The 13,299-nt window shown below is 46.4% G+C and overlaps 1 protein-coding gene across 1 annotated transcript; it reads left to right on the forward strand.

The window, feature by feature from the left end:
• Positions 1 to 3,257: 3,257 nt before the first annotated feature.
• TYSND1 (trypsin like peroxisomal matrix peptidase 1) lies at positions 3,258 to 12,296 on the forward strand. Its single transcript, XM_048507013.1, has 4 exons — positions 3,258 to 4,922; positions 5,911 to 6,041; positions 9,058 to 9,243; positions 9,880 to 12,296. Exons 1-4 carry the CDS (start codon positions 3,511 to 3,513, stop codon positions 10,095 to 10,097), a joined length of 1,947 nt encoding a protein of 648 aa, XP_048362970.1. The 5' UTR covers positions 3,258 to 3,510; the 3' UTR covers positions 10,098 to 12,296.
• The last annotated feature ends 1,003 nt before the right edge of the window (positions 12,297 to 13,299 follow it).

Consider the following 13,299-nt stretch of genomic DNA (forward strand, 5'->3'; position numbering starts at 1 on the left):
GTGGGTGGGTGGGGGCAACTACAAAAAGGATAAAAACACTTTTGGATGTGGAACTGACTGAAAAAAGTGATTGAGAACATCTAAATCCATTTAAATCAAAGCCTAACTTGCACAAATGTATCAACTGTACTTTGTTGTGGCTGTAATATCTACAGATGCCATGGCATTCTGCCTACAATGGAAAACAAAATGGTAGATTCTGCTTGAGAGAGACTGAAACAGGGCTACATGGGTTCCAGTTTTTTTCCATTTCAGAACTGTGTGAAGAATAAATGTTTTCAGATATAGCAACCAAGGGTGGTTTTGGAGAGTGTGCCTGAATATCTACCCACGGTAACCTTTTCCTTGCAACCTGCTTTCTGAAAGGGAGGTTTACACTGCTGTCAAGATTGCAGCTCTGTCCTAGTTCTTGCTGTGAGAGTGGGGGCCAGGAGAAGGTGGTGCTGGGAGAATGTCTTGTGTTTTTCCTGTGCTTGTGTATTTTTGGCTTTTAGATGTGAAGATTCACTTCTCGCCCTTCATGGCAGGCTGCAACTGGGCATGATCTCCAATTTGGCCTTGAAGGCTTGTACAGTGTCAGAATATTTCTAGTGAACTCAATCTGATGGGGTGCCAACGGAGGGACTGGAGAGGTCTTGACACCCATGAGAGACCATTGCATTGTAGCATGCAGAAGGTCCTTTTAGAATTCCTGACAGACAAACCTGTTAGAATTCATTAGAACATGTATGATCCATATTACCTCCCCTGGGATTATTTGATGATGGTCTTTCCCTCAACCCTTTGATGATGGTCTTTCCCTAAGCCCTTTGGGGGTAGGGCGGTTTACCAAATCGAATAAATAAATAAAATAAATAAACCCCTATGCTAGAATTACTAAATTGCCACCTTGGGCTCCTAGGACAAAGGACAAAAGGCCTCTACATCTATTGTTATGTGTGTTAAAATAATGTGCAAAGCATAGCCTTGTGTCTGAGTGCCCTTTATGCACTATTGCCAGTTCATGAGTCTACATAGGTAGCAAGAGGGGTGAAGGGAAGGTCTCTCTAAAGCTGCGTGGAAGGAATATATCAATATCTCATTAAGGAGATGAAGCTTTAACATATTGGTAATGTATATTTTGACCTCTGAATGACAGACTTCCCTTACTCTTGCACAAATATTACCCATCATATGTTCTTTTACCAAGGGATTTTTATGGGGCTGCCACTGCATTCAGCAGAGCTGAGTTAAAACTATACTGTAAGGGAGGTATCATGTCTATTGTGTTCAACTAGAGAAAGAGGTTCAGGAGCCCCCCCCCCCCCCCCATCAAGTGACTTATGGCACTTCTGTAGGGTTTTCAAGGCAAGAGATGTTGGGAGGTTTGACCCTTGTATTCCTTGGTGGTCTCCAATCCACATACTAACCAGGGCCCACCATACTTAGCTTCTGAGATCTCTAAAGATATGGGGGTAGCCTTGAAGTTATCCAGGCCAGGGCTTGGAAGTTGTGTGTGTGAGCAGGAAAAGAGGAAGACCCAACATGAGATAGATCGGCCCTCAGTTTGCAAGACCATAATCTGGCAGGTTAAATTCCATAATTAAGGAGGGGAAACACATTTTACTCAACTGAACCAAAAACAAGGCAGCACCCATCTGTCTTTAAACTTGGCTCCTTGCATTACATTTGAATAGAACCCATCCAAGGTAATTTCAGGCAGGTAGCACTGCTAGTCAGTACTAGTAGAACAAAATTTGATTCCACTGGTACTTTAAACAGCAATAAAATTTTCCAAGGCTTAAGGTACACGAATTCAAAGCTCACTTTGTCAAAATCCCTTACGTAATGTTATCGAGGTACTATTACTTACTGTATAAAGCCCAGGATCACAACATTTTCTTACTTCTATGTACTTTGTCTTCGTAGGCAAACCTGGTTTTCCATTCTCTTACAGGAATCCAATTTACATCCCCTCCAGCTTTCCATTTCAAGGCTTTTGGAATTTGAAACAATTCTTTTTTTTCTTTTCTTTTTTTACTAAGCATCTAATTTGCACAAAGCGGTCCAGGTTAACTCAAAAGTCTGCAATGCAGGGAGGGCTTGTGAGGGCTCAGTTGGATGTCTGTTATACTCCTATTTTCGTGGTTATAATTTGTCTGCAGAGCAAGGCAGCTGCTCACAAGCATTCTCCAGTCCTGCAGTTAGTCCTCTAAAATAGTTTGAAGGAATGGATTTGCATCTATAGATGAACGGGTTCTTACCCAAAAAAGGCCACACAGATTAATTAAAAGAAAAATACCAATGTAAATGACTCCAGGATATGCATTTCTACTCCAGGTTATGACTAGTCTCCCCATGGAACCTGGTGATTGAGTCTCAGAAATTATCTTCTGAATGTGTGTTATTTGCCCCCACCTCCACCTGCATTCTGCTTATGGTTTTAAAAAAGGCACCCCCTATCCATCATCGACTCTCCCCGTGGATGTGTCAATACACATGGATGGGTCAGTACACTCCTGTACACTTTTAGGGAGCAGAGGCCACCAGAGCACTGAGAATCACTGCCATCAGTGTATACCCAACCAACTGCCCAGGAACAAATATTACATGGAGAGAATCAGCAGCCCTGGAAAATTTAGCAAAGAGGCCTCTTCTGACCTGGCTCGTTATCTATTATCTGGGCCCATATATCTGAATGATCATCCAAGTGGAAAGAGGAGGCCATAGTGTTTAGGGAAAATACACGCTACGTAAGTTAAAGGGAACATTTCCCCTTTTGTATCGTAGGACGCGTTTACAATGCCAAGTGCACAGTAGTCTGGAACTGGATTGACGTACGAGAGGAATCCACGATTTGTAACATTACTGAGATAACGCTGTTACTTTTGTTGGACCTCTGGCATGAGAAGAAAACCTCCGATTATCAGATGATTGGGGGAAGATTTTATGGATCTGGTTTATAGACTTTCTGCCAGCGTTGGCCTCAGGGTGCTGGGCTAGTGGGACCATAGTCCTGCTCGAACACATTCGCATGTTCTGACCTGCATTGATGAGGATAGCGGCTGCTCAGTGGGTTTAAACCAGAGGTGTCCAACTCTGGCGCTTCAGATGGTCGTGGACTACAATTCACATCTAGCCCCTGCTGGTATAGCCATGCCAGCAGGGGCTGATGGGAACTGTAGTCCACAAACATCTGAAGCGCCAGAGTTTGGACACCTCTGGTTTAAACTAACAAGTATCTGCTCACTAGCTTTAGAATCACTCTCTCCGTGGGTAAAGCCAAAGCTGGAAACCGGCCTCTTGCGCAGCGCGTCTAGAGCTCTCCTCCCTCGCATTCAGAACCGCTTCCGGCCCTGCCAACCACATTCTCATTCGCAGAGCAAAATATCCAATCAGCAAGGGTGTCTAAGTCTGTTTACCAATCGCAGTCCCCCCGTAAACCGACCAGCCAATACAAACGCGAACAACCCTTCACAGCTGACTGCTGCCGTCCCTCCGACTTCCGGGTCTGGCCCCGTTCCTTTGTTGATGTTGTGCAACCTGGTGGGCGGCCGGTCAGAGGGGACTTTGCTCTTGCGCTCCGACGCCCTCCGTGCCCAGGTGAGATTGCAACCGAGTTGCACCTCGGTCTTGCGGCGGCGACTGGAGGCTGGCACGGATGGGCAAGCTGAGGGGTCCCTTCCCTCGCCCCAGGCTGCCTTGGCGATCTCCGAGCCCCCTTTTCTGCCAGAGGTTGCCTCTCTCCTGAGAACGGCTCTTCCCCCTCAGCTTCTCTTCGAGCTCTTCCCTGCTTCCTCCATGGCCGAGGCTTTGTCATCCATAGGCGAGAAGGTGGGTTGCGTGATCGGCGTGTCACACACGCATGGCTCCAGCGAGGGACCCTGGAGTGGCAGCGGCGTGCTCCTGTCGCAGAGCCCAGGAATTGCTCTATGTCACGGGGAGATCTTCTCCCCTTTCCTTCTGGCCTCGGAGCAGCCGGACTGGTCCCAGTGCAAAGTCCTGCTTCGAGACAGCTTCTCTCCAGACATCCAGATACGGATACTCAGACCAAGCCACTGCAGCAGCAGCAAAATCAGGTTAAATTGGCATGAGAGAGACTTGCAGGTCAGTGCCCCATCTTTGAGGTTCAACCCACTTTCCAGTTGTCTGGAGGTACCTAGTGGCCTGGAGTGCCATGAAGCTGAACTGTTGATGATGGTCCCCTGTCGACAGTTCCAAGCTGCCTTCTCCAAAGTTTTTAGTGCATCTGACCAGTGGCACTTTGATGAGCACGAGGTCAGGAAAGAGACCGTTTCATGTGCGGATGAGCTGCGTTTCCTGCATTGGTTTGCCTTGCTGAGAATCCTGGATTGTGACTTCCATGGGGTGGGGCCAGTGAACTACATTCCAGCAGCACTTCTGAGAAAAGGGGACCCGCTCTTTGCTTGTGGCTCCCCTTTTGGATCCTTTTGCCCAGACATTTTCATGAACACCCTTAGCAAAGGGATTGTGAGTAATCTGGCTGGAGAAGGCAATGCCCTCATCCTGACTGATGCTCGTTGCTTGCCTGGCACTGAAGGCGGGGGCATCTTTGCAATTTCTGGAGACAGTCCCCGACTCGTTGGGATAATCGTCTCTCCGCTTTGCTGGAAATCCAATGAATGGGTTGGCCTCACACTGGTTTGTGCTGTTGACTGTATCCTGGAGAGTATCAGGGGCATCCTCTCAGAGCCTCAACAGATTCAGAAAATCTGTTTACCCTCCTTGCAACTTATGGTTAAGCCTCAGAAGATGGCAGTGGCCAGCCCGGTACAGCAGATGCTGGCTGCTGTCGTTTTGGTGGAGTGTGGACCAACCTGGGGGTCTGGAGTGATGGTGAGCTCAAAGGTTGTGTTGACTTGTCGCCATGTGGTCAGTGGAGCATCAAGCGTCCACGTGAGGCTAAGATCCAACCCTAAACAGTAAGTCAGGATTCTTTTTGTTCTGGTAAGATTTCTAATCCTTATTGTTATGATTGCTTGTTTTTTACAAGGCCTGAAACTGGATCCCTGAGCAGGTCCAGTCAAGTTGTTAAGCTGTGGACCTTCTTGGTATACTCAGGATCAGTTTGGATGTTCCTCACATGTGGGTCTTCTAGAAGGTCAAAGGGCTTAGATGTGATGAAAGAATCCCCATGTTAACATCTGAAGTGGGCAAATAAGTGCGGGATTACTTAAGGTAGGCTTAGAAATAGGAGACTTCTGAACTTTGAGTAAGAAGGTTGTTTAAAACTCAAATCCCTTTCTGGTCATCCCAGTTATTATTGAACTTCGAATAAACTTTTTTAAAAAACAGCCAAATGGGGATTAGGGGCTCCTTTATAGATCATGTTTCTGTAGCTAAGTGTAAATTGCTTTTCTTGTGCCCATAAAAGCTGGGATGTTCTCCCATAACAAATGTGCCCTCCTGTCACTCAGGAGTTGGCACTCAGGAACCTTGCTTGACTTTGCCATCTAATTTGGCCTTGAGAGTTAAGATCACTCATGCTTCTACTGGTTGGCTGAAATCAGTAGGCCTTGGTCAAAGAAACATATTTGGTATCAATCTGTAATTCCCTCTTCTCAGACACCCTGTAAGCACAACAGTGTTCTTGGCAGATCTTGATTGCTTCAGAGGTGCAGAGGACTTTTTTTGGTGAGTTACATTCTGCAACTTCCACCAGTTGAGCATTGCAAAAAACTATTTACAGGCAGAAGACAAACACATTAAAAGAGATGAATGTGACTGTGACAAATCCCTCCCTCCATGCTTTTTTTGGGGGGTAGGGGAGGTTGCAACAGGAGCCATGAGGCAGGGAAACTTTTTCCTATAGTTGCTGTTTCATTTGCAATAGGTAGGATTCACTCCCTTACATCTTGTTGTAAGCATTTGTATCTGTGTCCCCAGCAACTTGTTTCTGTTTGCTCCTAGGATGTTGGTGACTAAAGGAAAAGTGGTGTTTGCAACACAGGATTCTTCTCCCTATGATGTTGCATTGGTAGAACTGGAAGAAGGTTCCTTCACATTTGTAAAGCCTGTCCTAGCCAACAAGTTCTATGAAGGTAGGTGTTAGCTGATCCAGAGAGGTAAAGTTACTGGAAATTTTCAAGCCGTGAGCAAAACTTCCACCCCCAGTCCCATTTTCTTTTTTAAGAAATGGGGAAATAGAATTTTTGAGGGGAACTGAAATATGTAATGAAATGACTAAACTGAAGCTTTCATTGGGGTGCTGTGTGGTTTCCGGGCTGTATGGCCGTGTTCTAGCAGCATTCTCTCCTGACGTTTCGCCTGCATCTGTGGCCGGCATTTTGCTACGTTTGAAAGGACCTACTGCTTGCACATATTTTTGGAGGGCCAGTTTGGCATACATTCTCTGTCTCTCTCTTTTAAATATATGTGCTGAGGAGAGAAGCAGCAAGGCAAATGTGAGGTTGTTCAACTGGGCCAGGGGTCTGCAACCTGCGGCTCTCCAGATGTTCATGGACTACAATTCCCATCAGCCCCTGCCAGCATGGCCAATTGGTGGAATTTGTAGTCCCTGAACATCTGGAGAGTCACAGGTTGCAGACCCCTGGCTGGGCAAATTGCTTCTTTTTAGCACAGGTGGAGCCTTCTTCCTGTCACATGACTGTAATACTGCAGCTTAATGTGACCCATGTTTCCATATGGGGTTAATGTTGGGTCCTGGGTTTTGCAAATAGTGGAGAATCTGTTTTCCTCTGCCCTCCTGGATGAAACATCTGAGCAAGATGATTGGAGCTGGAAGGAGTAGACTGCAATGGGAACCCTTCCTTCCTTTGAGGAAGAAAAGGAATTCCTGTGTCTCCACATGCAGCAAGAGAAAGGAGAATGCTTCCAAGACACACATCTGTCTTTCTCCAAACCATCACCTGACCTTCTTAGGAATGTTCCAAGGAAGGGCACAGAGATTATGTGGGCTTGTTGCATTTCACTTTCGTTCTGCTCTTCTCCCATGGACTTTGAGGTGTCACAGCCTGTCACTTGCAATATGACCCAACCCAGACTTGTTCACATTCAGTTAGACTGCCACCCCCCACCCCCATGTCCTGGGACCTGTCTTGCTGGGATACTGCAGTCGCTGCTGCTCTGCAGTCTACACATCCTGTGAAATTCTGCTGTTTCTAGAGGATTAGGGGCCAGGAGCTTCTTGCCAAACAGCTCTAGACCTGACAGAACATTCACTCTTCCTCCTGGGATAAATGAGAGGATAGTTGTGTGCAAGTGAGTGGCCCTTCATTGACAAACTAATTCAACCCAAATAACTGGATGTGAATTCCCCAGCTCCCTACTGATTTGCCTCTAGGGCTTGCTTCCAGCCAAGTGGCTGATTCCCTTGGATGGAAGCAGACATGGTGTTTTCATTGGACACATGAGAATTTTTACGAGGAGGGAAAAGCACGATTGTAAACAGGCGGAGCAGATGTCCCAGCTGCCAGGTGCCTGCCTGCATCGCTAGTTTCAGGCTAATGTTTCCCCTTATGCTTATAGTTGTATGATTTCTCATGGGAATCTCACAGCAGCCTAGGAGCTGGTTTGCATAATCGAGAAGAAATTAAATCCTGAAACTCTAGTGCATTCTCACGGAAATCATTATGAAGGACCAAGTGACCTGAAATCCATCCCTTTTGTCCAAGAGCCACTTGCTCATTGCACAGCAGTGTGGCGAAACCCCATCTGCTCCCTCTTATTCATTGCAAAGCAGCCTCTGGAGAGAGAGCTTGCCCCTTCTCACTCCTACTAACTCAGGGGTCTGCAACCTGCAGCTCTCCAGATGTTCATGGACTACAAATCCCATCAGCCCCTGCCAGCTTGGCAAATTGGCCATGCTGGCAGGGGCTGATGGGAATTGTAGTCCATGAACATCTGGAGAGCCGCAGGTTGCAGACCCCTGTACTAGCTGTTTCCCATTCTGGCTTCAACACAGCTGCTTCCCCTCCCAGCCAGAGTTCCAGATCTGTTCTTTCTGAGTATAGCAGGGGTCTGCAACTCCGCCAGCTCTCCAGATGTCGAGTGGATTATCATCAAGCCCCCCTGCCAGCATGGCCAATTGGCCATGCTGGCAGGGGCTGATGGGATTTGTAGTCCATGAACATCTGGAGAGCAGCAGGTTGCAGTCCCGTGATAGGGAGGATCCTCACTGCTCCCCCTGAATCCTGCTTGGGCCAGTCACAGGTCTTTCAGCAGTCTCTCAGTCCTACCCACCTCACAGAAGGCCTGTTGAGGGGAGAGGAGGGGATTGTGATTGCTTTGAGACTCCTCATAGTAGAGAAAAGTGGGGCATTAAAACAAACTCTTCTTCTTAACTCTCAGGTAAGGGCCAAACCAAACACTGGGAGTTCCGTGCCTGCAGCTCCCCACCGTCTTTCAGAATTCAATTGCCAGATAAGTGGAGACATGATTTGGGTTGTAATTGTAGGGCAAGGGCAGAGTTGATTCCTCCCTTTGCCTTTCTCCCATCTAGAATAGCCCTGCGGGTCTGTTGTGTTGGTGAATCACAGCTAAGAACAGGAAAGTTGTACTGCTTGGGAGTACAGAGGCTTCAATTCTTGTGCTGTTGTCCCAGTCTGAATTGGGTGGGGGGGATGCTGATTGACATTTTAAAATAATTGCTTAGAGCTCCTGGCATGGAACTCCCAGAGTTTTGCCGTACATGTTCTTAAGAATCCCCCTTTGAGGGCAGGGAATGCACCTGAAGAGGGTCAGTTTGTTTCAGAGTATTTTCGGTAGCTGGGGGGTGGGGCGCAATTGAGTCAAGTGGCTGAGTCTGTTGGTCCAGAGTGCATTGTGTCTTCTGTGCCCTGTGACTTTTTATTTTTAATATTATTTATTAGATTAAACATCCTGCTCCCTCTCTCTCCCTTTTTTGCTTTTTTCCATTTTAGGCAGAGTCTATTTGTGTTCAGCTGTGGTATTTGCTGAAGGATATCACCGACCCTTAAACTCTTTCCACTTGAAAATCTTGCTCTCCCCTCTTTCCCATTGTTGGGAAGGTGGCTGAATACCCACTACATATGTTCTTTGTGTAACTTTGGCTGTTTGTGTCTTTCCTTCCATCAGGAGAAGATGTCAGCATGGTTGGATTTGGTGCCTTTGGCCAGGCCTGCGGCCCATCAGTAACTTCGGGGATCTTGTCAGCGGTCATCAGTGTGGACCAGAAGCCTGTGATGCTTCAGGCAACCTGCGCTGTCCACGCTGGCTCAAGCGGAGGGGCTCTCTTCTCCACACACAGTGGGAAGCTTCTCGGTATATTGCCGCGTTCTCTTCTTCCTTACTTCCCTGGGCCAGTGTAGAAATTAGTACTGATGTAGAACTCGTTGCTTGGAGAATTGCTGCTTTCTTTTAAGGAAGGCAGGTTTCTAGCTCTTCGTTTGTAAAATTGAAAAGTACAATGGCAGTGTTCCCAAAGATCGGGGGTTGAGTCTTCCCTCACGTTGAGCAATATAAATATACCAGATACCAGGGATTGAGTTCTGTATTTTAATGCTACGTATGCAGTTTAATAATATGCAACCAAAACTCTGCCTGCACATCCATTTCTCCCTTATAGAAGGGAAGGCTGATCACTTGTATTTACCTTTGTAAAGTCAAATGTGTTTTCATCGTGGTGGTTGCGCGTCTCAATACTTTGTTTTCTGTCAGTGTAATTAGTTCTTCATGGCAAGCGATCCAGTGGGGATCTTGGCACATCTCAGTTACTCTGATCTTGTATGAATTAGCTCCAAGAGACTGCAGAAGAATGAATGTTTTGTCTTCTCTGGTGGAATCGCTCTGCAGTCTCATATTTGGTGCAGAGCAGGTGCCATACTTTGCCGCAGCCTTCTTTTGCATCGGGTCTTGAAAGCTGGTGGCATATTAAAACTTTGTTTCCCCCAATTCCAGGTATTGTTGCCAGCAACACAAGGGACAAGAGCATCGGAGCCACCTACCCCCACCTGAACTTCAGCATCCCCATTACAGTCTTGCAGCCAGCTCTTCTGGAGTACATCCGCAGCGGGGACCTGCGTGGCTTCCAGGAACTGGACAGGGTGGCTGGCAGGGTCCAGGTGGTCTGGAGGCTCCAAAGAGAGCCTGGGGAAATGCCACTCAGCAAGCTCTGAAGATCTTCCGCTTGGTGAAGAAAAGGAAGAACCTGCAGATGTAGAGGATGAGCTTGCAGTGGGCACTGTTTTAAATTACTGGGCAACCCATGGTGCTTAGGGTTATACTTGAAATTCTTTAAATAGTCTTCTGAGAAGGTAGATGATGCATTTTCGGTGGGGCTTGCCTTCCCTTGCTTTTGTTCTGACTTCCCATCATGCCTTTGTTCTGCACTCTTCCCACTCTACTCTCACTCAGCCAATCAAAACATCCTCTGCTCCTGATTGCTTCTCATGCCCAGAACTGTTCAAAGTCTCTCCTGTCCCATTAAAACCCCACTAATCCTTTGGCTCAAATCCTTTAATCATCTTACCTTTCGATTGAAATATGGGTTTATTTTCAGCAGTTGTTGAAAAGTCGATTGTGAGGTTCTCCAGGCAGGGATCCCTTTTATTTAAGATTCTTGCTGTACATTGAACAAATCACTGGGCCAGGGTGGCCAAACTTGCTAAACTTTGAAAGTTCTGGAGCCAAAGATGTTTCTGTGCCTTTGAAAAAAAACCAATGCCCCATCTTAAAGCAATGTTAAGACGGTACTTATTGATCATTTGACCGTTTCATATCTTAGGAAGACAAAATCTCAGTCCTTCATACAAAAAAGATTTTCAGAATTAACATCCCTGGGTGATCCTTTCATCTATAAAATAAAGGAGAAAAGAGACCTGAAGAGTTGTTTCAGTTCGTGAAATGTATGTCCTACGATGGCAATAAGGGGAAAGAATACAGTAGACCTTGCCTGGATTTGCAATACTAAATTATTGGCATCTAACTAAGTTATGTCACACTGTGCCTTTGTTCCTGTGCCCTTGGCCTTTTGGCACAGTTTGACATAATTTAGTTAGATGCCATGTCTTAATAAGAAATCTTTTGGCCAAAGGGTGGGGACATGCATTCTTTTAGCTTGTATGCTGTATAGAAGTAGCACAGCTGGGTGAACACCCCTGACCACTGAAACCTCATTGCTCTAATCTGAAAGCAGCATAGTTCTTAGAGTGGCTGACCAGAGTTTGCAAATCTCCACACTGCATGGAAGCTCCCTTGGTGAGCCTAACAAGGATACAAAGAAGAGGTGAGAAAACCACATAGCATTCCCACTAGGGAGAAAAGCGGGGTATAAACAAACTGGACAACTGCTCTCCACAGCATGCGATCGTATGTTCTGAATCTGTAATCCTATTCATGCTCACTCAGGAGCAGGCTGTGGTTAACGTAATAGGATTTACTTCTACGTATGCTGCTTTTTTGCCTTCAAGTCACAGCTGAATATTGGTGGCTCCGTAGGGTTTTTGAGGCAAGAGATGTTCAGGGGCAGTTTGTCATTGGCTGCCTCTGCATTGCGACCCTGGACTTCCATCTAAGTACTAGCCAGGGTTGAGACTGAGAGAGTATGTGAATGGCTCAAGGTCACCTAGGAAGCTTCCATGGCACAAGCGGGGATTTGAACCTGGGTTTTCCAGGTACCAGTGCAGCACCTTAACCACTGTACTACGCTGACTCCCCTAAGTATGCATACCTGTTTCTGTGTAACCGTGCATAGGTAAGCTCTGTTGGAATCCACCTAGTTGCCAGGTAAACATGCATAGCATCAGGCTGTGAACATTTTCCCCTCTTTGCAAACTGATTCTTCCTTTCTTTTGCTGGTAGCAACAGGTGCGGGTCTCCCATCTACCTTGCCCCCCTCCAGAATAGGCCAGTTGGGGAGGGAAGTGAAGTAAGCAGAATAAGTGAGGGTGAAGTCCTCCACTGCTCATTTGATTCCTTTATTCATGTCAGGCTTCCAACACCTTTTTCAAAAAGCGTCGTGAGACCCTGGGACACTCCCCATTTCAGTACCACAGCCAATCACAGCTGTGGAACAAGGAGGCAATGTGAGAGAGTGAAGAGCTACTCTCTGTGCAAAGCAAAATGAGCAATCATTGAGGAGGAAGGAAATGTGGAAGCTTCTAAGTGTGTGAAGCTGCAAACTACACTGTTCCTGTCAAACAGCTTTCTGACTCCTGAGTTACTGTTTGGCCACCCCTGAAACAAAGGTTAGGTGCTCCATGTTTTTTGCGAATGGCTCCTGTGTTTCAAGCAATGATCGCCATCTGTTGCCTAGGAACAATGCTCCCTTCCATTTCACATTGTCCAATTTTTTAAAAATTAAATTTTTGAACATTGCTGCTTGTGCTTTCTTGGTGAGTCTAAAAAGTGCCTCAGCAGAGACTAGAATTTTTGGCAATCTTCTACGTTTGCATTACTTTTCATATGGTTTTTTGACTCTTCCAAGGGCCCTCAAAGTGGCCCTTTTTCTGGTCAGTTTGGTTTCCCACCCTGACTTCAGAAAATCATCTGAAAGGAAACATGAGAGCTAAATCCAGAATGAGCCAGCAGATACTAAGTGCTTGAAAACAAGAGATCTACAAACAGAATGTGTATGTGTGGATCCTACAGACACCAATGGCTTCTCAGAGTCCTGGCTTCTCTTCCCATGGTACTATTCAAGCATTACCTCTCCCAATCTGTGTTCATGTATTTTTTTAAAAACACAGAAGCAGATATGAGGCAGTCTTCTGTACCTCTGAGCACGTAAAAAGGCAAAGGCAAGCACCAGGCCTCACTGACCCATGGAGTGACATCACATCACAACGTTTTCTAGACAGACTACGTTTATAGGGCGATTTGCCATTGCTTTGCCCAGTCATCTACACTGGGTACAGATTTCACTGATCTCGGAAGGATGAAAGGCTGGGTAAACCTTGCGCTGGCCCCCTAAAACCGACTTTTGTTGGGATCAAACTCATGAGCAGAGCTTAGATTACTGTAGTCCTGAAACCTTTTTGAGCATACCAACCTTTTTGAGTTTCATTCCAGTGCGGATGTTGCAGGGCCTTGAGTAAAATATCCAAAAGATATAAGAGCTAGGCAGGCTTTCCAGCACAGGGGGTGGGGGGTGAGAGGAGCTTGCATCTGTAACCCTGCTCTGTCTTACACTGGTATTCTTAGCCTTTCCTCTTACTTCTGTTGAAGGCAGAGAGATTTCTTTCTATCCTTGTTCAGCCCTTGCAGTTTTGGCAATTCAACTGTGTGAGGAGACTGTGTGCTGTGCACAGTTCTCTCAATATACATGGTTACCATTTTGCATGAGTAAGATGGTGTGCCTGATTCCCTTCCAGCTGATTC

The sequence above is a fragment of the Sphaerodactylus townsendi genome, linkage group LG08 (assembly GCF_021028975.2).
Source record: "Sphaerodactylus townsendi isolate TG3544 linkage group LG08, MPM_Stown_v2.3, whole genome shotgun sequence".
Taxonomy (NCBI): Eukaryota; Metazoa; Chordata; class Lepidosauria; order Squamata; family Sphaerodactylidae; genus Sphaerodactylus; species Sphaerodactylus townsendi.